This window comes from Hemicordylus capensis, chromosome 1 (genome assembly GCF_027244095.1).
Source record: "Hemicordylus capensis ecotype Gifberg chromosome 1, rHemCap1.1.pri, whole genome shotgun sequence".
NCBI classification, from domain to species: Eukaryota; Metazoa; Chordata; class Lepidosauria; order Squamata; family Cordylidae; genus Hemicordylus; species Hemicordylus capensis.
The window spans coordinates 5,037,484-5,064,442 of record NC_069657.1 but is presented as its reverse complement, the minus strand read 5'-3'; the positions used below and the strand labels follow the sequence as shown (position 1 = coordinate 5,064,442).

At 48.1% G+C, this 26,959-nt stretch overlaps 1 protein-coding gene across 1 annotated transcript in view; it reads right to left on the bottom strand.

The window, feature by feature from the left end:
• SOS2 (SOS Ras/Rho guanine nucleotide exchange factor 2) overlaps positions 1-26,561 on the bottom strand; it is a 69,226-nt gene extending 42,665 nt beyond the window's left edge. The window contains exons 1-6 of the mRNA XM_053247571.1: positions 26,208-26,561; positions 12,388-12,513; positions 11,501-11,632; positions 3,862-4,023; positions 3,373-3,576; positions 908-1,051 (exon numbers count right to left, since the gene is read on the bottom strand). Of these exons, the coding sequence (XP_053103546.1) occupies positions 908-1,051; positions 3,373-3,576; positions 3,862-4,023; positions 11,501-11,632; positions 12,388-12,513; positions 26,208-26,297 (858 nt within the window). The 5' untranslated portion in view covers positions 26,298-26,561. The remainder of the gene's footprint in view (positions 1-907; positions 1,052-3,372; positions 3,577-3,861; positions 4,024-11,500; positions 11,633-12,387; positions 12,514-26,207) is intronic.
• Positions 26,562-26,959: the final 398 nt, after the last annotated feature.

Here is a 26,959-nt window from a genome sequence, read left to right as displayed (position 1 = left end):
TTAACCAATTAATCAGACTAATGGACTAAACAAAAAAATGGAAAAGGCACCCCAGATTAACTGGGCAGCAAATTTTTTAAAGAGAGAAAAATACATGTTGAGACTATTCACACAAGCAGCCCAGCCAGGATTGGGCTGCTTGTGTGGAGCACCTGGATTGCTCCCGATCCTGGCACTTCCGCCCTGATAGCCCGACCTTTAACCCCAGCCCTTAACCAAGATTAGAGGGTGCAAGCAGACCCTCAACCCCAGGTTCAGGATTGTGTGTGCCTGGGTTGCACACAGCCCAAGCGCACACAGAGTCAGGTGCCTAGAGCATCCTACTCACAGGGGAATCTGCCAATCCACCACACTCATGTGGTGCGTTATGGGATACCCGAAGGCCAGGACCCGTTTTCTGGCCTCCAACAATCTGCACTGCCAGGAGCAGTGCAGATCACGTGGGCACACACCGGGGCACCGAAGAAGAGCTCTTTGCTCACCTGAGGGGGAAGGTAGGTTCAATCCTGCCTTCCCTGTCACCTGCATTTTGCTATTATTTTTATCCATATGCAAATTTAGACGGAAAGTTTAATCAGCTAAAACTCATAAAATTAATTTGCTAAGATTTCTTTAATTGATCAAAAGTCCTACTTGAGCAATTACTTACTTACCCAAGTAAGAAGTTTCCTAGGCTCAAATACACATCACGCTGTTCAAAAGCTTACTGCCAATTACACCGAGTGAATTAAGTGAAAGCTTGCAGTGAGTTAAGAGCTAAATGCAGCCGGTAATTGCATTTAAAGGGCTGCTAATTGCTAATCATTCAGTTGAAGTTTTGAAAATAAAGAAATACATTTTATCCTTCAAGAGCTTTGAACTAGCCATGCTCCCCAGCATAACAGCCTCAACGGTGGTTCCAACTCACCTCCGCCAGATCCTCAAAACAGCTGCCAGCCAGAGGGTGAGGACTGCTTTCATCAGTCATTTCCACTGTATCCTCAATTAACCCCAAGAGCTTCACTGTTAATTCGTGGATATCTACAATGTTGCTAAATATCATTTCTATGTCCTGTATATGTATATGAGGCGGGAAGAGAAAGAAAACTATTCTGAATGTGCATGTGATTTTTCTCCACCTTCATTCTAACATTCAGCTGTTGGATACATCTATACAAGGATCTGAACTCAATGAACAGGAAGAATAAATAATAACATAGGTCATTTCAGGCTGGAAGACAACAGACAGCTCACTGACCCAACCGCTTTTTATGAGTCTGCCACCCACATCTCCAAGGACATCATTTCCCCATCCACTGCAATCATCAGGGGCCTTAATTCCCAACAGGGATTTGTCCAGCAGGGATACAGGAGAATGCCCCTGACCTGGGAGACCTGGCTGGCCTGGCTGGCCCCCTCACTTTTGGCATTTCAGTGGATTATAAACACCTTTTTATTTAGTTATGCTTGGTTGATTTGATTTCTCCCTTTGTGGGTGTTTTTTTTTTTAATCCTTGACTGCTGGTTCTTGTTCATGGTTTTTATTTTATTTTTTCAGATTTTTAAATTAATTGACATCTTTATCGTTTTACTGATCTGTTGAGAATCACCTTGGGGGCCTCATGGAGCCAAAAGGCAGGATATAGATATTTAAATACATATATAAATAGTCCCCAGACCACTCTGATCTTTGGAGGAGTCCTTCTTCCTAAGTGTGGGTAAAGCAAAAGAAATCACAGCAACGCTACAGGACCAGTGTTCCCTCTAACAGGGATTTCCAGATGTTGTTGACTACAGCTCCCAGAATCCCCAGCTGCATTGGCTTTTGCTTTTAGAGGGAATTGTATAGAACTTCTGCACTGATGCTCCATTTCCGTGGGGCTTGCTTAGAACTTCCCTATTTTATTTATTTATCTAGCATATTTCTATACTACCTGATATGTAAATCTCTAGGTGGTTACAAAATTTACAATATTTGAAAGTTACAGATTAAAATACATGACAATAAAAACAACATAATAAAATAGTTCTTAAAACAAGTTTTTAAAACTATTAAAATTAATTCTAATTAAAAGCCTGCGAAAACAGGAGTCCTGAGAGTCTTCCTGAAAACAACAGAGAAGGAGATGCTCTTATTTCAGTAGGGAACATACTCCAAAGCCCTGGGCCAGCCACAGAGAAAGCCCAGTCCTGGGTCGCCACCAAACAAGCCGGTGGCATCCGTAACTGGACCTCTCCAGAAGATCATAACAGGCGGCAGGGTTTATGACAAAGGAGGCGCTCTCTTAAATAGCCTGGGCCTAAGCTGTTAAGAGCTTTATAGGCAAGAACCAGCACTTTGTATTTCACCCAGAAACATATAGGAAGGGATTTGGAGATTCATTACAACTGCAGCTGCAGCACACTAGGGTTTGATTGTGGTTGTGAAGCATTAATTTTTCATCACTACTTTTCATTTATGTGTCTGAATGATATGAGCTGCTTTGGTTCCCTGGAGAAAGGAAGATTTATTTTATTTATTAATACAATAAATATATTTCCCACAAAATCTTGTTCAAATCAAAAGACCTCACTCTGTCTTTGAAGATGATTGGGTTTGGGCTTTGTCAGACTCACCTCTGAAGGTAGAGAATTCCAATGATTGGAAGCAGTCACTCAAAATGCCCTCCCTTTTTTAAAGGGCATGTGGATATTGCCAAAAGAGACTACTTGACTCTAGAGACTGTGACAGAGGAGTCCCTCTGAATACTGAAATTCCCACAACCATAGTTTGTGCACATCCCTGAGCACTGTATTCTTAAAATGCTGCTGCTATCCCTGTCAAAACCCAAATCAGTCTCACATCCTTAAGTTGGGGCCGGAGGAACTTCATGCAGGGCTTTGGCCTAGGTTCCACCACCAAACTCTGGCCCCAGGATTTGTAAGGGGACTAGCCACAATAGCCAGGAATCCTCTTAACAGCAACAGGCTAGAATGGGTCATGCAGCACAGCCTGGCTCCTAAAAAGCTTCAAAGTTAGATATTCCCTCTGGCAAACCACCCTGGCCTCTGCCTCTCCCTTGCCTTGTTTCTCCTTCATTTTGCCCGACTCAGCTTGGCCGTTCCTTCATTTTGCATCACCACCTCCCCTTGACAAGGGTCTGACATGTCTCCTCTCCTTGAATCTCTCTTTAGTTTGCTTATTTAACTCTCTAGTCTTGGTAACTCAACTCTCCTCCATAAAAGGAGTCTTGGCTCCAAGACAGTTCTGTCCCTTCTGCTTCTGGGAAGAAGTTGGGAGAAGATGTTTTTGACTTGTTGCCATACATTTGAGCTACAATTAGGAAAATGGCTGAAGGGCTTAAATAAGCGTTTAAATAGAAAAACAGGTAACCTAGCAATAGGCTGACTTACATAAGGTGTGAACAACTTTCTGTTGGACAGGAAAGCTTCTCGAAATACTTTTATGATCAGATTCAGCTCCCGCAGATACTGTTTTTCATCTGCAATTTCTGTCCTGACAAGATCATAGTAATTGAGTTCACCAGAAGAAGAGGGCTCATCTTCACAGAGAGAAACCAAGCCAATGTCATCCTGATCAAACATATCCATCAACACCTAAAAACAGTGGATTGAGGGAAAACTAGATTCAACATAGCCAGAAAGACAACATTACTATTTTGTGGGGGAAATATTCACAATATATCTGTGCAGATTCTCATGACACATAAATGTGTCCTAAAAGGGTATTTGCTTTTCCAAAAAATGACATTAGAAGGCTTTGTGTTTTTGTTTTTAATCACAGTGGGGTGGATTAGTTATTTAACAGTTTAAAAGTTATAGTAACATAATCTAGATGCTTATAAGACTTATATAAGCACATGATCTCTGTCGACACCTTACCTTATCGGCACACATAGATACTTTAATGTCCTGCTGGGAAATGTCAAAGTGCCGTATGTTCAAAACATAGTTGCCAGCCAGTTTTAAGATGTCAGCGGAGATGTATTCCAGTACAGCCACAATGTAGACGGACACATGATAATCTATTTTATAACCAAGAACCTCCAAAAATATTAAGAGAGAAAGGAAGGGTATAAAATCACATTTATTCTGCACTCACATGAGCAAAAGCAGACACGTTGGCTGGAAAAGGATGGTGGCAGCATGATCCCGAGGGGCCATGCCATAATATGAAGACTAGCATCCAGCACAAGCAACCACCGCCACTGCAGAACATGCCCACCCGCCTGCCCTTGCACCCGCCCAGGAAGGGAAAGATGCAGCCCCAACCTCTACTGGCTCCCTCCCCTTCCCCTCTGAAGAGGGCTTTCTCAGAATCAGCTCCATTCCCCCTTCTGCCCACCCTCCTGCCTCAGTGCCTGCTGAGCTGAACCAAACTAATCTATGCAAGTTGTACATGGTTTTTAATCCACTGGACTGCCACTGAATGGCTATTCAAATATAATGATTGGTGGTTTCTTGCTGTTGGGGGGTTCTTTCCAGTGTTGGACTCTTCTTTAAAAGCATGCTGCTTCAGGTGTCACTTTTCAGGTTGGCAAAGGGATTCTAGACCCAAAGGCCTTGGTTCTTTGAGAGGGAATTTATGAACAACAACTTCTTATATGTAAAAGATTCTGTTTAGGATAAAAAGATCGGTCCTTTCTGTCCCTTCTGACTTCCTCCCACCCACCCACGCTTCACTTTCTGATTGTATAGTGGCTTTTTGTAAAGCCATCAAACAAGTGGACAGTCTGTTTATTAATGGAGCTGGTTGTGTTTCTTCACTGAGGAATGTAAAGTACTCTGCACATGCCTAGGAACACTCTCTTCTATTACTACTTCATTTGACCTGAGGCTGTGTCTAGTGATGTGTACGGAACCGCAGAGGTACGGTTCAATGTCGGTGGTGGAAGTGGGGGGTCTCTCTTTAAGGACAGGGGGTGGGGTTGCACTTACACCTCCCGCCGCTTTCCTCCCGCCAGCGCTCCATTTTTAAAAGTGGTTTTCAGGGCAACAGCATTCCTCCCTGCCACTCCTGCCCCTGTTGTTGCCTGGAAATACAGGAAGTACAGGCTGCGCATGTGTTGGCCGCCGTGCATGCACACCCACCGCGCACGTCGCACGTTGCGCAACGTGCAATGTGAGCGGCAGGCACGCACAGCGGCGAACACACGGGCAGCCCGTACCTCCTGTATTTCCTGGCAACAACATGGGCAGGGGCGGCAAGGAGGAATGCTGCCACCCCGAAAACTTTTTTTTTAAATGGAGCGCCAGCGGGGGGAAAGCAGCAAGAGGGCTAAGTGCAACCCCCCAACCCTTAAAGGGAGACCCTCCACCGGCGAACTTCAAACTGGCACCAGCACGAACCAGTTTACACGCTTCTTGCATGGCCTTTGGACCAGTTCGTGCACATCCCTAGCTGTGTCAGCCTGAACGACCCTTACTTGAGACTGGGGGAAACAGGTAAACTGATTAGAAAGGAGCATTGGTTACTCACCGTGAAGGCTTCTTCTTGCCGCTGAATTTGAGGGCATCTCACGTGGGTTATAATTTCCACATGCTCCAGGAGGCAGGACTATGCAAATTAACAGAAGCTTTAACAGCCTGGGGAGAAAACCACCCACTTGTCATAGCAGACAAGTTCAAAGGTACAGAGAGAAATTGCAGAAAAAGAAAGAGATAGATGCAGACGCCCAGACATATAGAAGAAATGTTCTTGCTGAAGGAGAACAGGCATGGCTTCTGCAAGGGCCTGTTTTGCCTCACTACCTTTTGGAGGGTTTTTTTTGAGAGCGTCAACAGGCATGTGGATAAAGGTGATCCAGTTGACATAGTAAGACTTGGGCTTCCAAAAAACGTTTGACAAAGTTCCCCACCAAAGGCTCTTGAGTAAACTTAGCAGTCATGAGAGAAGGGGACAGGTTCATGTGTGGATCGGTAACTGGTTGAAGGACAGGAAACGGAAAGTAGGAATAAATGGACAGTTTTCACAATGGAGGGAGGGAGGAAGGAAGGGGTCCTCCAGGGATCAGTACTGCGACCACTGCTCTTTAATTTGTTCATAAATAATCAGAAGTTGAGGTAAGAAGCGAAGTGGCCAAATTTGCAGATGACACAATACTTTTTAGGGTAGTGAAATCCAAAACAGATTGTGAAGAGCTCCAAAAGGATCTCTATAAACTGGGTGAGTGGGAGACAAAATGGCAAATCTGGTTCAATGTAAGCAAGTGTAAAGTGATGCATATTGGGGCAAAAATCCCCACCTTTATATACACTGAAGGGATCTGAGCTGTCAGTGACTGACCAGGAAAGAGATCTTGGGGTCGTGGTGGACAGCTCGTTGAAAGTGTTGACTCAATGTGCAGCAGGTGTGAAAAAAGCCAATTCCATTATCATCAGGAAGGGGATTGAAAATAAATATGCTAATATCATGCATTATACAAATCTATGTTGTGGCCACATCTGGAGTACTGCGTACAGTTTTGGTCACCTTATCTTAAGAAGGATATTGTAGAACTGGAAAAGGTGCAAAAGAGGGCAAGCAAAATGATTAGGGGCCTGGAACACCTTCCTTATGAGGCTAGGCTACAGCCTCCGGAGCTCTTTATCTTGGAAAAGAGGAGACCAAAGGGAGACATGATCAAGATGTATAGAATTATACATGGAGTGGAGAGAGTGGACAGAGAGAAATTTCTATCCCTCTCTCACAACACTAGAACCAGGGGGCATTCCATGAAACTGAGGGTCGGGAAATTTAGGACCTACAAGAGGAAGTACTTTTTCACACAGTGCATAATTATCTATGGAACTGCTTGCCATGGGATGTGGTGATGGCCACCAGTTTGGACGGCTTTAAAAAGGGCTTAGACAAATTCACGAAGGACAGGTCTGTCAATGGCTACTAGTCTGGTGGCTGTGGGCCACCTCCAGCCTCAGAGGCATGATGCCTCTCAATACCAATTGCAGAGGAGCAACAGCAAGAGGGAGGGCATGCTCATACCTCTTGCCTGTGGACTCCCCAGAGGCATCTGTTGGGCCACTGTGTGAAACAGGATGCTGGACTAGATTGGTCTTGGACCTGATCCAGCAGGGCTGGTCTTGTGTTCTTGTAGCTAAGAGCCCCAGGTGAGCATCAACATCTACTGGGACAGAAGATCCTGTTGGAGGACACATCTGCCGAAGGCTGCTTGAGAAGAATGATGAAAATTGAGCTTGTAATGCTGAGTGAATGTGGATGGAGAAGCCCAAGTGGCTGTTTGGAAGATTTCTGAGAGTGGAGCATTAGCAGGAAACACAGCTGTCATTATCTTGTTGAGTGCGCTGTGATGCGGAGAGGCAGTCAGAGGTTTTTCACCTTATATGCCAATGCAATGCAGGCCTTAATCCACCAGGCAATGGTAGAATTGGAAACTTTCTGTCCCATCGAGGAAGGCAGAAAGGAAACAAATAAAGTGTCAGTGGAGCAGAAGGAAGCCATGCAAGAGAGGTACACTTTCAGACAGTGGCTCACATAAAGCATGTGCCAGGTTTTCTCCAAAGAGTGGATGGGCTTAGGGTAGAAAGATGGGAAGACTGTATCTTGAGAGCAGTGAAACACAGAGGATACCTTAGAAAGGAAGGGTCAGTCAGGAATTAGATTAACTGAGTCCAGTGAAAAAATGCAAAAAGTTGGGATTGGCGGACAGTGCTCGCAATTCTGACACACATCTGGACAATGTGATGGCCACGAGGGAAGCTAACGTAAGAGATTGAAGGTGTAACAGTATCGAGCGTATGGATTCAAAGGGTGCCTTATATAGTACTCATAAAACTTTATGTAAATCCCAGGATGGAAATCTGTGTACAGTAGGGGGTGAAAAGAGTGTGGCGTCTCTGAGGAAACATTTAAGATGTGAATGAGAGTGTACACCTTGCATAGAGGATGTTGAAAGGAGACTGGCAAGAGTTGCTGTTTGATGTTTCAGCGTGTTAGCTTTGAGGCCATTATCTCAACCATCCTGAAAGAAATGGAGCTCAAGCAGGCCGCAGTCCTCCCTGGAGAGTTTCTAACTTCATCACTAAGGGAGAAAAACTCACTAGGTGGACTAGTAAATGTGGTTTGTGGAATGTCTTTTGGATGCGAGAATAGTGTCTAGTAAATCATGTGCGTATCCATGGCATATCAGGATGTTCCACTCAGTCACCAAGTGGCAAGCTTGAACCACACTGGATTGTGATGGAGGATTGGGCCTTGGTGAAGAAGGTCCAGAGTGACTGGTAGGAACCAGGACCCCCAATGGTGAGATATAGTATTTCTGCGACCACGGCTGCCTGCCCAATGAGGTGCCACCAGGATTACTTGAGCCCTGAGGAGATTAATTATGCATAATAGGTGGCTGAGAACTGGTACTGGAGGGAAGGCAAACAGTAGAACCGAGGGCCATGGGGAGGATAGAGCATCCACTGCCTCCACTTCCTTGCAGGGGAATCGGGAGAAGAACCTGGTCAGCTTTGTGGTGAGGCAAAGAGATCCACCTGAGGATGGCCCAAGACTTGTATCAGTAGTTGGAACATATGAGTGTTGAGGCTCCATTCAGCCGAGTGCATCTGAGCCAGTCAGCTTGAGTGTTTAGAGACCCGCTGACATGGTGAGCTGTTAGGGAAGCCAAGTAAGACTTCACCCAGTGGAGTAATAGAGTGCGGAGAGATCTGGACCTGGTGCCCCCCTGGCGATTCATGAGTGCCTTGGTCGTGATATTGTCCTTTTGAACTAACACATGTTGGAGGAGAATGCCTGGCGTGCTAGGAAGATGGCTCTGAGTACAAACCAGTTGATATTGTGGGCCTGCTCCTGAGGAGTTCATTTTCCTTGAGTTGAGTATTCAATGAGCCCCCAAGCCGGACAGACTGGGATCAGTCATCAGTATGACTCTGGCATGATCCAGGAAAGTCTTGCCTCGAGAGACGTGATGGTTGTGTCCACCAGTGGAAGGAGTGAAGTACTTGCGGGGGAGGTTAGACTCTGGTAGGGTGGGTTAGGGTTGGCGTGGTTGGTTAGGAGTTCAGAAGTTACTGTTGTGTTGTCTGTTCCAGGAGGAATGTTGAGGTCTAGAGTCTCTATCCCTTGGTCTGAAGGTGGGCTGAAAGGAACGAGAGGGCCTTTGTAGCTGGCGTCCATCATCCCTGCAAAGGACTGAGGGGAGCACCTTCCACTTGTCCTTAGCTGACAAGTATTTCCTTAGGGCCTTTGTCGCCAAATAGTCTGGATGCAATATATGGCACTGCAGTCAGCTTAGTGTGTGAAGCAGAGTCTATTTGCCAATGTTTAAGCCACAAGTTTCTCCTTACTACAACCATAGAGGCCATGGAACATGAAGAGAAACAGATTGAATCCAATGTGGTATTGGCTATGAAAGCCTACGCTTTTTGTATTTTAAGAAGTGTTTGCTTTTGGCGAGTAAGATCTGAGACTGGAGTAGCTCATCCACCCAGTGACACTTGTGCCATAAGGCACATACAGATAAGGAAGCTGCCTCGTGCCCCTTCTTTAGAGCTGACTCCATCCACTTTTCATTGGGGTATCTGAGGGAGGTGTCCCCATCACAAGGTAGAATGGCACCAGACAACAGAGCTATCACGGGAGCATCAGTGGGAGGAACCTAAAACATGTCTGCAGCCTCGTGAGTAAAACTATACAACTTATGAATGAGGGGAGCAGGCTTCCTATTTGCTTCTGGTGTTTCCTATTCCTGTTTAACTGTATCCATAAAACAATCTGGAAAAGGGAAGAAAATATCATGTTGTTCGGGCACTTCCAACAAGTGCCCACTTATTGTTTGGGTACTTCTGTAGTGTTTCCCGGGCAGCTGTTTGCCGGAGCCTGAGGGTATGGATAGCTTTGTTGAACAGCTGTGTGAAATCATCTGGTATGAAAAGGCAGAAAGACTTGGAGAATGATTCAGGGCTTTAGTGATCCGATCACTCTCCTCCTTCTCAAGAGTCTACTTCTGAATCTGGGTCCTCTGTCCCTCGGATGAGAGTGTCTGGATTATCTGGGACTGTATCTGGGATTTCCACCTCAAGAACAGGTCTTACATTTGGTGGGTCCAGATCAGACCTCTAGGGTGTGGATCTGGGGAGTCATAGACTGAAATGGCTGAGGAGTTAGATGAGCCTTGAAGCCCTTTGGCTTTACTCTGTTTCTTGGACCTTTTTGCCTTTTTATGTCCATATTATTTCTTATGCTTGGATTTTTTTTCTCCGTCTTTGCTTTTTTAAGAGAGCTGGATGAAGTAGAGGAGGAGGAGGAGGAGGAGGAGTCCCTGTCTTGGACTCGATGTTTAGAGTGTTTAGAGGATTTATCAATCATATACTGAAACAATGCCTATCAGGCTTGTGGAACTTGTGAGGGGAGAGCAGGTATAGGGGCATTTGGCAGCCGGGGGGGGGGGTGGTAAGAGGGACAAGGGTGTGTGGGCGGGCAAGAAGGCCCAGGTTTCACTGGTTCTGATGGGGAATCAGGTGTTCCTCCTTCAGACTCTCGCCAGGGGGGTGGGGGTGTGTGCTCTGGTTGAATGGGCTAGGAGGTTCCTTCCCACCTTCGTTTGGTCCCCTTTAATTGTTTTTGTGGGCTTTTTCTGGTGATTAATGGCCATGCCACTCCTGCTGGGTGCTGTGATGGAGAGGTGCCAGATGAGTGCTGGCTGCGGCACTTCCACTAGGGAGCCTCTGTGGTTGGTCCGGCCTGAGGTCCAGGACTTCCATCAGGTGGTCCATGGAGACGTTGCCAGAGAGTCTGCGCGGCCACATTGGAGGCCACATGGTGGGCGAAGCAGGGACATGAACTCCAACCACAGCACTAAGAGGCCGCGGTGGAGGTGTAAGAGGCCTGTTGGAGTTCCGGGGCCCTTGAGGGCCAGTGGGGAAGGCCAGCTGAGCCTGGGCTGAAGTCCTAAACCAAACATGCCCAATGGGCCTTCCCCGTGATCCGGGCCACCCTCTCCCTGTAAATGCACCGGTAAGGACCTTGTGGCTGTTGACATGCTGGTGGTCAACAAACAGGTAGTCACCACGCTCTGGTGAAGTCTCCTTATGGGAGGGAAGGATGAGGTCGGTTTTCCCTTCGGAAGAAAGGGAAGGATACATTTTGATCCTCTTGAGCATATGGGCCATAGGGGCTGAGACACAGGAGAGAGGAGAAAAGAGGAAGTGGAGTTTTGTGTGTGGTGTGTGGTGTTGTTGTTTGTAACAAAGATGAATAGATAGTGGAGAAAGTATAGAAAATAATAATATGTATATACAAAGGTAAGAAAGAGAAAAGAGAAAGCTTGGCTAGGAAAGAAAAGGCTGTCTCTGGAGCAGGATGCAGGACTAAGCGAACTGGGTGGGGTTCTCCTTCCCAGGCTATTAAAGCATCTGTCAATTTGCATAGTCCTGCCTCCTGAGTACATGGGAAGAATAACCCACATGAGATCTCCTCATCCAGGAGCAGAGAAATAATATTTTAAATCAACCAGGTTTCTTTTTTCTTTTTAAGCAGATAGCCTTTGCTACAATATACCTTTAACAAAGGATGTATTTTGTCCACAGGTAGTAGGAGAGGATTTCTTCGCTTCCGCTTCTCAATGGCTGACTGAGCATCTGCAATTGCCCACTTGTCAATCGGGTGAGGAAAAGTCTTTTGAACTCGCTCCTGCCCAAACGTAAGAAAGAGATCTGAAAACAGCTCAAGGAACACACAGACACCCAGGGCCTATCAGTGGTCACAACAGAACTGAATGCAGTCCTTCCATGCAGCCCTGCCCTTGGCTCCTAGGGAAACCGCCCCCCCAACCCCCGCCCTTCTTTCAAATTGCTTCCCAAAATGCTCTTCTGTGAATTTTCCCTGCTCTGGTGGGAAGCAGACTAGCACAGTAAAACATTAGGACTCAAGAATATATGCATATCCGGTATCATAATCCTTCCAAGGGCTCACTGGAAGCAGCCAAAAATCAATTCTCCTGTATCTGTCCCACCCCAGTAAAGCACGGCTAGTTATGCAGCTCACTGAACTTGGAGGCTTACTGTCATTTTTCAAAGCAAACTAGCTCTCCAAATGCAGCACCCTCCCACTACACTCTGTATGCTCCATTTGGGCAGGAACTTATGCAACAACACTGGTGAATGCATTCTTCCCATAAAGGCCACTGCATATACTGCCAATCTCTAAAACTTAGGGCTTTGTAAATTCTGTATGTCTGCCACTGCACTATGCAAGCATGAATTCTGGCACCTAATCTGTTAGTTTAGGGAAGCTGAACATGCTCTCTCTAGCATAGCTTACAGATGTAATGATTCATCTTGGATGATATTCGAGATTTTAAAGTTCCTTTTTCTTCTAACCAGCATTGTTTTGTACAGAAACAGAGTCAGTTTTGCCATCCCCACAGCATGCTTTGCCATTCATACCTCCACATCTTGGAAAGTCCGTGGCTGTGCAATGCATAGCTTGTTTAGAAGCTGAAGGATCAATTCCTCAATGTAGTAGAGGGAATCTTCCTTAGCTGAAAGGTTGGGATGGACTTGCTGCTGAACCTGCACAAAAATTAAAAAGGAACATTGGTCTTACCTGTGAAGGGTTCTTTTTCCCTGTAGCTGGAGCTCATCAGTAGTGGATTAGACACTGAGCATGCTCGAGACAGGCCAGAAACATTTAGGTGCTAGTTCCTCCCGCCAGAGAGCGCCATCCGCTGTTCTAGGACTGCAGCGAAGAGAACTGCAAAAGGCTGATGGAATGTCAGCGGAGCATTACCCAGAAGAGGAAAGCAGGAGTCATGAAGCAGAGAAAACATTAACAATAACAAGCAGAAGACCTAATACTAGAACCCCAGGAGCTGCCTCCACCCAAAAGCGGAAGACCATCCCATCCCCTGAAACGATGTACAAGAAGTGTGACAAGAAGAACTCCCAGACCAGACATCCGGGAGGGCCTGATGAGCTCTAGCTACTGAGGAAAAGAACCCTTCACAGGTAAGACCAATATTCCTTTTCCCCGTGCTGGAGCTCATCAGTAGTGGGACATGCCCAAGCAGTATGCAGAATACCGGGGGGGGGGGGGAGGGAGGGAGGGTTGGATGTCTTAGACCACTTGTTGGAGCACCCTACAGCCAAAGGACACCTGAGGAGAGGCGAAGGATGATAACTTGTAATGCCGAATAAAGGGTGTGGCAGAAGACCACGTAGCCGCCCTACAAATTTCAGATAAGGGGCTTGCGTGGAGAAAGCAGCTGATTCCACTGCACTACGAGTGGAATGCACTGTAACCCCCAAGGGAGGGGCAGTACCTGCGACTCATAGGCAACTCTGATACAAGCTCTGATTTGAGCAGCCAAGGTAGACTTGAACACTTTGTGTCTCAGATTGCAGGGCTGAAAGGAAATAAAGAGGGCGTCCAAGCACCTGGACACTTTGGTACAGCTGATATAGACTTCAAAGCCCGACAGACGTCCAGATTATGCCAAAGTTTCTCTTTGGGTTGGGTTGGGACAGAAAGAGGGTAGAATAACATCTTGGGAGCAGTGGAACACCGAGTTGACCTTAGGCAGAAACGTAGGGTCTAACCGCAGAACCACTGAATCAGGTTGGAACATACACAGCTCTTTTCGGACCAACAGGGCCCCCCAGTTGTGAAACCCTGCAGGCGGAAGTGATGGCTACCAGGGAAAGGACCTTATAGGAAAGTAGCCGGAGAGAGATGGAAGCCAAGGATTCAAAGGGATGTGATATAAGAGCATTAAGAACTTTTCAGTTTCCATGAAGGGAAATGGTGGATCGGGGGCAGAGCCAGATTGGATGTGCCATGGAGAAAACGAGAAATGTGTAGATGCAGAGAGTGAGTACCCAGGTTAGAAATGTCCAGGACAGAGGCTAGCACGGAAGCTTGTCTCAGGCTAGAAGGTTTGAGGTGCAAGTCCAAGCCATTCTGAAGGAAAGCCAAAACCTCGGAAACTCCTACCGATCTTGGGTCCAGGCAGTGCCTGCGAGACCATCAGGAAAAGGCTGCCCAGGTAGCCTGATAGATCCGCTGGGTAGATGGCCGGTGTGAAGCTAAGATGGTATCCCGAACCTTCGGGAAATATCCCTTGTCTGTCAAATTTGCACGCTCAACCTCCAGGCGCAAAGTTGGAACCAGCCCGGATCTGGGTGCAAAATGGGCCCCTGCAACAGGAGGCACAGAGGGAGATGCCAGGGAGGCTGAACAACAAGGCTGATGAGGTCCTCAAACCATGAGCAATGGGGCCAGTGCCGGGCTATCAGGATGATGTCCACCTTCTCTAGGCATAGTTTTCTGAGTACTGTTGGTGGGAATGCATAAAGCAGACCCCTGGGCCATGGACAGGATAGTACGTCTGTGGCTTCCCCCGGGGAGTCATGAACCTTGAGATAAACCGTAGAGTCTGTGTGTTGGTTGGAGACGTGACTAGATCCACAAGGGGAGTGCCCAGCAGGCTGGAGATTTAACAGAAGAATTTCAGGTGGAGCCTCCATTCTGACGGGTCCACCAACTGGCAGCTGAGCCAGTCCACCTGAAGGTTGTTCACCTCGCTGAGATGCTCAGCGGTCATTGACTGGAGATGAACCTCTGCCCATTTGAAAAGGAGATTGGATTCCTCCATCAAGCCTCTGGATCGAATGCCCGCCGCCCGGCAGTTTATGTGGGCTTTGTAGTATTGTCTGTGTGGATGAGGACATGCCTGCCTCGAACTCTGTGCTGGAAGTGGAGAAGAACCAATCTGGCTGCTTTTAATTCTCGACAGTTGATGCTTTGCTTCTTTTCCGTTGTGGACCACCAGCCCTGTGCCAGGTGACCCTCGCAAACTGCGCCCCAACCTGACAGGCTGGCGTCTATCTTGATCAATATTTTCTGTGGGACAGACAGTGGGATGCCCTTCTCCAGAGCAGGAGAGAGCCACCATTTGAAAGACTTCCTGACCGACAATGGAAGGTGAACTGGTTGATGGGCCGCTGCCATGATGGTATCCTGAAAGGGAAGGAGGCACCATTGGAACAGACGGGAATGCCACCTTGCCCAAGGGGTGCATTCCATGGTGGCAACCATCGTACCTAAAATCTGAGCCAGGAGCAACAGGGCCGCTGATCTGGCATTCAGGAGAGGAGTCAGAGCGGAAACTATCTTGGCAAGCCTGTCGGGGGTTAGAGAGACCTCTGCTGGGACCGTGTGGAACATGGCCCCCCGGTGTTGGAGTGACTGGGATGGATGCAGGTGGCTCTTGTTCTGGTTGAAAAGAAATCCATGGTCCTTGAGACACTGCAAGGTGAGTTGGACATGAGACTGGGTTGTCTGGAAGGATGACAACCGGATCAAAAGATAATCCAGATACTGAAAAACACAGATGCCCTGTTGGCCAAGATGGGTGATGAGGGCCACCATTATCTTGGTGAACACCTGAGGGGCAGAGGAGAGGCCAAACGGGAGAGCCCTGAATTGATAACGGTGACCGTCGTAGAAGATATGTAGGAACCTTCTGTCCTCTGGTAGGATGAGAACATGCAGGTACACTTCCGATAGGTCCACTAAGGCAAGGAGGTTGTTCAGCAACACTGCCTCTTTGATAGACAGCAGAGACTCCATCCTGAACTTCTTTTTCGTTATGAACCTGTTGAGGCGTCTGAGGTTCAGGACTGCCCACCAGGATCCATCCTTCTTGGGGACGAGAAAGAGAAGTGAATAGACACCGGAGCATCTTTGTGTCCAAGGCACTGGTTCGATGGCTTGAATCAGAAGAAGATAACAGATTGCCAGGGTCATTTGAAGATATTTCTCCTTTCGCTTTGAATATGGAGTGATGAAGAATGAATCGGGAGGAATGTGTGAGAGGTCTAGGGAGTAGCCCTGAGAGACTGCCTCCAGGACCCACTGATCCTGGGTGGTGGACATCCAGGTGAGGGCAAATCTCTGGAGCCTGCCCCCTACGGGCACGGCATCATTGCAGCTTGTTCTGTTGGGAAGTGGCTCTGAAGGTTCTGGTGTTTTGCGCTCTGGAAGATCCTCTGTAACGCTGTCTCCACTGATATCTTCATGAACCTGAAAGTTGGCATTTCTGAAGTCCCCTGAGCGAAAGCCGGAAGAGGTTTGAGGCTGTCTCTGGTTACAAAAGGAAGACAAGGTGTTACGGAAACCTCTCCACTGATCCCTCCTGGTGGAAGGCATAGCCTTCTTTTTGTCCTTGGTTTCCACAAGAAGCTGGTCTAGAGAGGGACCAAAGAGGTTAGTGCCTGTACAGGAGGAAGATGTAAGGGCAAACTTAGACTTAGAGTCAACTTGCCAACTTTTTAGCCATAAGGAACTGAGTAAAAAAACCACACCAGAGGCCAATGCCCTAGAAACGTGTTGGACGCAGTCTAGGCTAGAGTCCGCAATTAATACAGCAGCTTTGGCTAGTTTGTTGATACCTTGTCTTAATTTAGAGTTTCCTGGAGGTAGTAGAGAGACTAACTCTTTAGCCCACAGAATGGAAGCCCTGGCAAAAATAGAGTTAGTCGTGGCTGCCCTGATCACCGCGGAGGAGGCCTCATGCACTTTCTTAAGTAACAGGTTGCACTTTCTATCCTCGGTAGACATTAATTGCTCTTGGCACTCACTATTAAGCAAGGTCCCTTATACCATCTGTACCACAGGAGGGTCCACCTAGGGAGCCGCCAAAAGGGAGATAACCTCTGGGGACAAGCATAGCGCTTTCTGGGGTAAAAGCCAATAGGTCTGAGAGAGGCCGGATTTTTCCATTCCACCGACATGACCTGCTTGAATAGATTGGGGAAGGGTACCGTGGTGGAGGGAACTGAGGAGGATGGAAAAACATTCTGATCGAGTTCTGAAGTTTGCGCCACCTCTGCCGGAGTGACATCATTAAAAACCCGCTTAGCTTTGAATAAGAGGATCTCAAAGTCAGCAGAGTAGAAAAGGTGAGGAGATATGGGAACCACCTGAGTGGCTTCTTCCTCAGACAACTCTCCTTCCTCTTGGTCTGACTAGGGGAAATGTGTTCTGGATAAGACAGTTCAGATTCCAAGTTAGGATGGTGGGTGGGGGAGCAGGAAAAACAGAAGGCACAGAAATGGGCTGAGTGGGTGGAAACATCAGTACTGCTGGAGCTAATGGCTGAGATATGACAGGGACATCTGGGCATTTAGGAGCTCTAGGCTCATCCTCCGAGGTAGAGGAAGAAACATGACATTGCTTGCGTCTGAGCCTGGGTGGCTACAGTACAAATCGTCCTCTCTCATGCAGGGGAATAGCCTCCCTCCTTGGGCTCGAATCAGGGGACGAAGATGAGAAACACCCATGGGGCCTTGCTTGTATGGCCGGAGCAGCTGGTTCCAAAAGCAGGGCACGATGGGGCCTCTGGGGCATAGCCCTATCTGGTGGATGGGCTTGCGCCTGGGATAGGAGGGGAACACACTCCCTCACAAAAAAGTCCTTGAGCCAAGCGGCAACATTGGGCGGGAAGGGAGGGGGTAATAGGGCCACGAGAAGCGGCATTAACTGAAGGTGCCACTGGCGGCCGGAGATCCAGGGACATGGCATCATTGGAGGACGGGATCCCAGAGACAGTAGCCTGCAGCCCCAAAGGAGAAGGTAGAGGAACTTTCTTGGGAGATCCGCTGCCAGCCAGCTATACAGGGTGCCATGCAGGGGGACTGCACGGGCAAGCCGGTTCCCCCTCAGCAACATCCACAGGGGAGCTACTCTTTGACGCCATTGAGTCACCCACCAGGCGATGGTCACCATTCCCCCTTTTTTATCACTGTGCCGCGCTGTCCTTGGCATGAGGTTTCATACTCTTGCACACTGCCTTGATGAGTAAGCGCTCGCTGAGGTGTACGGAGGAGGAGAGCTTTTTACCTTTCTTAGGCTTGTGCTCGCTATGCTCCTTCCTGTGTTTGGCTTTCTTAAAAGTTTTACGGGGCAAGAATGCAGCCTCCACTGAGTCAGCAGCCGCCAGAGTGGGTTGGGCTTGCCTGGCAACGGTCACGGGGAGTCTGGACCATTCGGGCAACAAAGGCAGAGAAGCCCCCTCTGGGGCTCGGAGGCCTTCCAATAGGGAACCCTGAAGGAGTTCCTCAGCATGAGCTCACTCCATACTGGAGAACAGAGAGCCAAGTCATGCCGCGCCCAAACAGAACAAACAAGTAAAAATGAAAGCAAAACCAGCCAAATTGCAAAATGAAAAAAGGTACTTTCAAATTCAAAAAACCTAAGGCAGGTCCCTTCCCGCTCTTGCACAATCTAAGGGAGAAAAAACTAAGGGAAAGGGAGGAAAATCAATGAAAAGGTAGCAATCTATGAGGAGCAAAATTCTAAGCCTAGCAAACCTCGAGCAGACAGGACCACAACTGGGGATGGTACCCTCTGGCAGGAGGAAGTAGCACCTAATTGTTTCCGGCCTGTCTCGAGCATGCTCAGTGTCTAATCCACTACTGATGAGCTCCAGCACAGGGGGGGAAATAAAAAGTCAGAAAGCAGATTGAAAAAGATACAGAGATACTGTCCAACATCCTGGCTGTTCTCCTGCTGGCAGGAGAACATTTTCCATTGCAGAGGGGCAATTTCTGCCACTTTTCCCTTCCCTCTGCAGTAGCCTAGTGCCTCCTGGAAACAAGTCCCTGAGGGTCCCCCAACCCTCAAGGATATCTTGTTGCAAAGCACAGAGGGCTGCAGAGGGAAGGGGAGATCAGTGAATATCACCTCTTCCCCCTGCATGTTGGAAAACACTCTTCCATCAGTACACTGTTAGTATGTCGGCCATTGGTAATAGCAAACTCTGAGTCTTAATTCCAAGAGTCTGGTTTCTCCCAAATTTACCTTGGTAGGGAAAACACATATATCTATGAGTTTTACCTAATGGGGCAAACAGCAGTTTTAGAAGGGGGGCTTTCATAGGAAGATGGTAAGTGGAAGAAAGGTTAACTCTTTAAGTGCCATTGTCCAGATCCAAATCTCACACATGCGCATCTGTTGCAGCTGCTTTTTATGGAAACGTAAAAAGAGCTGGGAGAGCCACCTCTATCATATTGTCAAGTCTGGGGCTACAACTTGCAAATAATTGCAAATAATTCATTCAGCAACATGTTTAACATGGAACCTTTCATTGCTTCCCATTTTCTAAAGAATGGGAATAAAGTTAGCAATGACTCTTTTTTTCAGCCTACCAAATCCAGAGAGATACAGGGAAATCAAAGAATCTAAACAGGTCTCAGTAAAAAACACAGGAAAGCCAAAGCACGTTATAATTCAATAATACCTTACATAAGAACAAAGATATTATTTCCAATGTTCTAACCAGTTCAGAAATTATTTAAGCCACCAGCCATGATCCCGCTTTAAGACACATCATCAAGGAGGAGGATACAGAATTTAGATGATGAACATAAGGTTAAATGATCAAACTTTGGGGAGAGGCAGTGGTATAGTTAATTATCATATTAGGTACTTCTGTGGCATCCACTGTAAGCAGCGTTCTGGAAGTTTAGCTTCTTTCATTTCATTTTCAGTTTGCCAATGATGAGCTGGGAAAAACATACTGTGCCTCTCCCATGCTCCCTTATTTGCATAACTTTCCCCCGATGAACTTCTCCACCCTGTGCATCCCTGCCATCTTCTATCAAGCCTTTACAGCTTCCATGTTTTAGGTCTCTGGCAGCTGAAAAGACGGTGTAGGGTAGATTTCCCCTGGGTGCAAGTAGATTCCAGTGTGTTATTCAACTGTTCAAAAAAGATTAAAAATATGTGAACACAACAGCCATGCTGCCGTAGAGCTAGTTTTGCAAGAATACAAAACTGAGGAAGTGAAATGAAAACCTCTTCTAATATCTCCCGAAAACGATCATGCCGACTCAAGACATCTCAGGATCCACGGACAATGGGTTCTTGGCCTGTCATCTTATAGTGTGATCGCTATGCATGTTTAGCCAGTAAAGTAAGTGTTTGATGGAGCTTATTACGCTTACTCCTAGCTAAGAAGACATAGGGTTGCAGTCTTCCTTTGACATACTGACATTTCATGCTGGTGAAAAGAAATCTATTTACTATAACTGGTAAAGCTATTTTAAAAGAAATAAGGGATACAACTCAGTTTTCATGTATGCATGCATAAATCCCATTGGCTGACAACCTAATGAAGTGTGTGTGTGTGAAGAGGCACTGCAGGGACACAAATGGGGGCTGCGTGCAACTTCCCCAGTCTCTCTCTCTCTGTGGTGCTGTTGCACAAGTGGGCAAAACATCTCCGCTCTGCACACGCTCTGGAAGAGAGGAAGCACATCCCTGACCCTCAGCTACATGTTTCCTCTCTTCCAGAGTGTTTCTGGAGTGCAGGCAGAGCGGGGATGTTTTGCCCACTTGGGCAAGAGCTCCAAATGTAGGGAGACCAGGGAGATACGCCTGGACCGCATCTGAGTCCTCACTGTCCCTCTTTATGCATGTGCTTCCTTGATCCAGATGTCCGTCCCTGACTCCAAGGGGACCGAAGCATGAGTAACTTTGCGTAAGTTTACAACCAATGTTCTTTTGCCTCAGTGAGTTCTTACCTTTCAATTTATCTAAGTTGTTAATCAGCAGGATATTAAGAAAAAAAGTTGGCCTGCAAGCTTGGTACCTCCGAGACAAACTAATATGGTAACCACCCAACAGACAATCTTACTATTGAGAAGGGCATACGGACTGGCTCCTGAGAACACCAGGACATCTCAAAGAGACCACATTACTCCTATATTAAAAGAACTATACTGGATACCAATGTTTCCAGGCAAACCTATAAAGCCCTAAACAGCAAGGCCCAGGGTATTCAAGAGAATGTCTTCTTAGCCATGAGCCCCATTGCCCACTGAGAGCACCCAGAGAGGTTCATCGGCAGTCGCCACCGGCTCACCTGGCTATGCAGGGATGGGCCTTCTCTGTTGCCACCCCAATACTCCAGAATGCACTCCCTGCTGAAATAAGAACCTCCCATCTCCTAACAGCTTTTTAAAAGTCTTTAAAGATACATTTATTCACCCAAGCTTTTTAACCTGACTTGTGATTTTAGGTTGTTTTAAGGTTTTAATTGGTTTCATTTTGCTGTAAACTGCCCAGAGATGGATGTTTGGGGCGGTGTACAAATTTAATTATTAATTTTTTTAAAGTCTGCCTTTAAAAGAATTTGAGCTCATTGGGCAATTAATGATGTGTGGTTTTCAAACATTAATATGTTTAATGTTTGGACACTTAATTATGTGTGGTTTTTAATGTGCTTTTGGGGCTTTCCTCTGGTGAATAGCAGCCTGTCTTACTGTTTGTTTGTTTGTTTGTTTGTTTGAAACATTTGATATACCGCCCACTCCGAAGACTCTGGACGGTGTACAAAAACATGCAAAACAAAACAGCATTAAAATTAGATTCTAAATAAAACTAAAGTAACTAACGGGGGGGGGGGCGGAAATAGATAAACTACAGGGTAAAAGCCTGGCGAAAAAGAAAAGTCTCCAATAAAGATTTAAAAATTGACAAAGAAGGAGTTAAACGAATCTGCAGGGGAAGGGAATTCCAGAGCAGTGGGGCAGCAACCGAGAAGGCCCTTTCACGGGTTCTAGCTCCCCAAACCTCTCGGAAATTGGGGACTGACAAAAGGGCCATCTGACCGGACGGGATGTAACTAGATAGGAGAGGCAGGTCTGTAGGTAAACAGGTGCCAAACCCTGCAAGGCTTTGAAGGTCAAAACCAGGACCTTAAATTGAACTTGGTAGCGAATAGGCAACCAGTGCAATGACTGCAGGAGAGGTGTTACTCTGTCATATTTTCTGGCACCCATAAGTAAAGGAGCCGCTGCATTCTGGACCAGTTGTAGCTTTCTGATCGTTCAAATTATTCAAAATGCCACTGAACACCTCCTGAAAATAAGACAGCAATGCCAGGCACAAAATCAGTTCTTAGTTTAGTATAAACAGAGTTAACTTCAAATGTGAGTGTGAAGAATGACGATATTGCTTTCTGTTACTCACCTGCTGAGAGACTAATTCTGTCAGCAGACTCATGCTTAACTGGCTACTGTTGAACCTCTTGAAGCCTACAGGATAGGCCAAGGAAATGCAATGCTTGCTGTTACACTGTTAGTGGATCAGGTCTCAACCTGATGAGAGATTGCACAGTATGCCAAAAAGTATAAATTAAGATCTCAACTGTTATTCTACAGAACACTGCAATCCCAAATACAGAGGGACTTACAGGTAACCATACAACAAAACACAAGACGATGCAGGAGAGGTAAGATATGCCTGTCAACTACAGGTGGCATCCTATTTGTAAACAACATGAAAATCAGATAAAAACAATAAGGAAAACGCCTATCCATCTGCCAATTTATTTTCAACGCATCCCTTAATGATGCACTAGGAGCACCCTCACCCTGCTGTCTCTCTCATCAACAAAATTTTACAGGCCTACATATGCCTGCAGCCATCACAAGAACACCTGCATAGTTCAGTCTTGGACTGGGGAAAAACAACAGACTTGGACTGGAAAAAAGCAACATGTAGTGTGTGTGAGTGTGTGTGTGTATTAATTAGTGCCACATATGCACACAAACTTACTACAAAGCTTTGTGCAAACCTATTATCTGGACTTGAGGGTGAGGGAAGGCAAGACAAAGCCTGAACAGGCAATGTCTGAGTCCATAGAAATCTGAGTCCATAGATCTGTTAGTCTATGAAAACTGATCCACGTGCAGTCTGGGAGCTTCCTATAAAAACAAGTTTACCTCTCCCAGATAGGATATTCAAACAGAATATTCAAATACTGAAGGCAATTTAAACAAACAAAATGACAAATGAGAATTCCCCAGACTTAAATAAGAGAGGCATAGCTGTATCATCTCTCAACATATTCATGAGAAACAAACAGATGGAACTGGGTGATTGGGCAACAAAATGGCAAATGCGGTTCAATGCTGCCAAGTGTAAAGTGATGCACATTAGGACAAAAAACCTCAACTTCAAGAATACGTTGATGGGAGCTGAACTGTCGGTGACTGACCAGGAGAGGGATCTTGGGGTCGTGGTGGACAGTTCCTTGAAAGTGTTCATCAATGTGCAGCAGCTGTGAAAAAGGCCAATTCCATGCTAGGGATCATTAGGAAGGGGATTGAAAATAAAACGGCTAATAAAATAAAACGAGCCCCTGGTGGCGCAGTGGTAAAACTGCCGCCCTGTAACCAGAAGGTTACAAGTTTGATCCTGACCAAGGGCTCAAGGCTGACTCAGCCTTCCATCCTTCCGAGGTCGGTAAAATGAGTACCCAGAATGTTGGGGGCAATATGCTAGATCATTGTAAACTGCTTAGAGAGCTCCGGCTATAGAGCAGTATATAAATGTAAGTGCTATTGCTATTGCTAATATTATAATGCCCTTATACAAAACTATGGTGCGACCACACCTGGAGTACTGCGTACAATTCTGGTCACCACATCTAAAAAAGGACATTGCAGAACTGCAAAAGGTGCAGAAGAGGGCAACCAAGATGATCAGGAGCCTAGAACACTTATGAGGCAAGGCTACAACATCTGGAGCTATTTAGTTTAGAAAAAAGACAACTGTGGGGAGACATGATAGAGGTCTATAAAATCATGCATGGTGTGGAGAAAGTGGATAGAGAGAAATTTTTCTCCCTCTCACATAATACTAGAACCAGGGGTCATCCCATGAAACTGATTGCCAGGAAATTTAGGACTAACAAACCAAGTACTTTTTCACACAACACATAATCAACTTGTGGAATTGTCTGCCACAAGATGTGGTGACAGCCAACAACCTGGATGGCTTTAAGTGGGGTTTGGATAACTTCATGGAGGAGAGGTCTATCAACGGCTACTAGTCAGAGGGCTATAGGCCACCTCCAGCCTCAGAGGCAGGATGCCTCTGAATACCAGTTGCAGGGGAATAACAGCAGGAGGGCATGCCCTCAACTCCTGCCTGTGGCTTCCAGCGGCATCTGGTGGGCCACAGTGCAAAACAGGATGCTGGGCTAGATGGGCCTTGGGCCTGATCTGGCAGGGCTCTTCTTATGTTCTTAGGAACATCTGGAACATCTGAAAAGTTCCCATGTTCCTCCAGCTCTGTCACCCAGCCTTTTCTCTTAAACACTGTAAAAGGTACTTGCTACCTGCCTCCCTTCCCCTTTCTCAGAGGGCCCACAGTTTTGGAGACAGACTACAGAAGAAAGAAATATGTATGGACAATGGTACAATCAGAATTACGGTATGCAACAACCTCTTTCAAGAGGCAGCTTTGATGGAACACTTTTGTATACAGGGAAAATCTCAATCCAGAGAGTTGTGTATGTTGCCTGAAAAATGACCACTGTTACAAAACAACTACTTAACACCCACTGCTTGAAGAGCCAAGAAAACACAAGCCATCTCTGCCACAGACTGAGGGTAAATCCCACTAGTGACCGATTAGTGTCAGCCACCCTAGATTAAGAAAGCTATTTCAGGAATTGGTGTCCGCATAAGGAACTATGTCAAGGAGCAGGCCTTACCAACTGTTATACTGGTCCTGACTTAGTACCTCACCTAAACCAGCACCTCTTGCCTCCAACAGTGGTCAGCATCAAGCAACTCAGATCAAGCTAACAGTTTCAGTACAATTTCTACCCAATCCTACTTGAAGCTGCATTCACTTATGTCTGGATGGAGAAGGATTGAGGGCTGCAGAGCGCATTCAAAGTTCGCAATAGAAAAACAGTTGTATTCAGATGCTTTGAGCAAGCACAGGGACTCTGAGGTGCACTGTTAAAATCAAGATTATCTATATGTACAAAACTGAGAAGATATCAGAATGGAGAGCTGCTCCATTCAGGCAGGACTCTCTCTCAGCCCTACCTAGAGAGGCTGCCAGGGACTGAACCCGAGACCTTCCACATGCAAGCAGATGCTAAGCTTCCCCATCCTTCAAGGGGAATATCTTGCAGCAGCGATGAAGGGAAATGTAAATGGACATGCAAGGGGGCTCCCGTAATCGGGAAGGCTGCACATTGGGTATGTGGAAATCCCATTTGAAATCTCCTTTTCTCCATGGTTATGAACCTAATGGCGCAGCAGGAAATGACTTACCTAGCAAGCCAGAGGTTGCCAGTTTGAATCCACACTGGTATGTTTCCCACACTATGGGAGACACCTAGACCGGGCAGCAGCGATATAGGAAGGTGCTGAAAGGCATCGTCTCATACTGCGAGGGAGGAGGCCAGGGTCACCCCCTCCTGTATTCTACCAAAGACAACCACTGGGCTCTGTAGGCGCCAGGAGTCGACACCGACTCGACGGCACACTTTACCTTTCCCTTCTCCAGGGGTGGGCGGGGGGTGGAGTGGGGAGAAGGACCCTAACAAGCATAAGGGCACTGAAGCCAGATGGAAGGAGTTCTTGGCCCAAGGTGAGGAAGGAGGATGGGAAGCAGCTGACACTGAGAGGGGAAATCCAGCTGCTTGGAGGAGAACTGAGAGGCGGAAGGGTTCGCTGCCTGGGAGAGCCTCTTGAAGAGGGGCACCCCAACAGTTGAAAGGGCAACACTGGGTTGAGGAGCCACCCAGCTGCCTAGAAAAGTGCCCTGGGCCTAGGGAGTGGGGGAGAGGCTGAGGGAGAGGAGAGGGGAAGTGCTGGGGATTGGGGGGGGGGTGGAGAGACGCCTCCCGTGACTGGGATGGGGACCAGTGTCCCCTCTAACAGGGATCCCCAGATGGGGTGGACTACAACTCCCATAACCCCTCCCCTCACCAAAGGCCACTGCAGCTGGGGATGCTGGGAGTTGTCATCCACCACATCTGGGGATCCCTGTTAGAGGGGAGACTGATGGGGACCACTAAGAGGAACTGAGAGGCGCCCCGACCCCAGGGGGCTGGTCGTGGGGCTGGGGGCGCAGGGGGGCACCCGGGCAAAGGGAGGCTTGGGGGCTGAAGTGGAGCCTGCGAGGGGGGGAGGGGTGCCGCCGGGGGGGGGCGCGCCCCGGCTGAGGCCCCGCGGAGGGAGACGCCGATTGGCGGAGGAGAGGGCGGGGCGGGGCCCCAGAAGGGGCGGGGCCCCCGGGGCGCCCTCTTCTTTCCCTGAGGTGACCCAACTGGGCGGCGAGGGGGATGGGAAGACGCGGCCGGGGGGCACCTGGCTGGGGATTGGCAGGGAGGAGGATCCCGTTGCCCTGGAGACGCCGCGCGGGGGGGGGCGCAGGGGCAGAGGCGACTGACCTTGCGCAGGGCCGGCACGAGGAGCCCCCGCCACTTCTGCCCGTTCTCCTCGCTGAGGAACTCGTAGGGGGGCGGCTGCGGCGGCTGCATAGCCCCCCCCTTCTTCTTCCTCCTCCGCCTCCTCGCCCCGGGATGGACTGGGGGGAGGGGCGCCGCTCGCCCCCTCCCCGGCCCTCCCTGCCGGCCCGGCCCGCCGCGCCGCGCTCACATCCGGGTCTTCCAGGCTGCAGCAGGCGCTGCCGCTCCGCTTTTCCCTGGCCTGGACGGCGGCCGCCGCGCTCCCCGACGGACTGGGCAGGCGCGTCGGCCGACCTCCCTCCCTGCCCGGGCAGCTCGCCCCCTGGCGGCCGAGACGAGAACAGCCTCGGCAGGAAGCCTCCTAGTAGGAGGGAGGAGCCGGCGGGCCGCAGAGGCGTCAATCAAGAGCAGGAGGAGGAGGGGCCGCAGGAGACCCGCCCGCAGCAGCAGCCGCTTAGCTCGCCGCCCTTGCTGCGAACAGCGAGACGTGGCGGCGGCGGCGGCGGGCGACGACGTTTGCAGCCGGCCTGGCGGTAAAGGGGACCGGCTTGCAGCGCCAGCCAGATTGGGTTCCTTCTGTCTGTTGGCATTGCTGCTGCAGCCTTTCTCACGTGCACGCTGTAGTTGGGAGGCGGCCAACCCGGGCTTCCCCAGCTGTGGTGGGCTACAACTCCCATCATCCCAGCTGCAGCTGGGGATGATGGGAGCTGTAGTCTGTCCATCAGCCGCTAGGG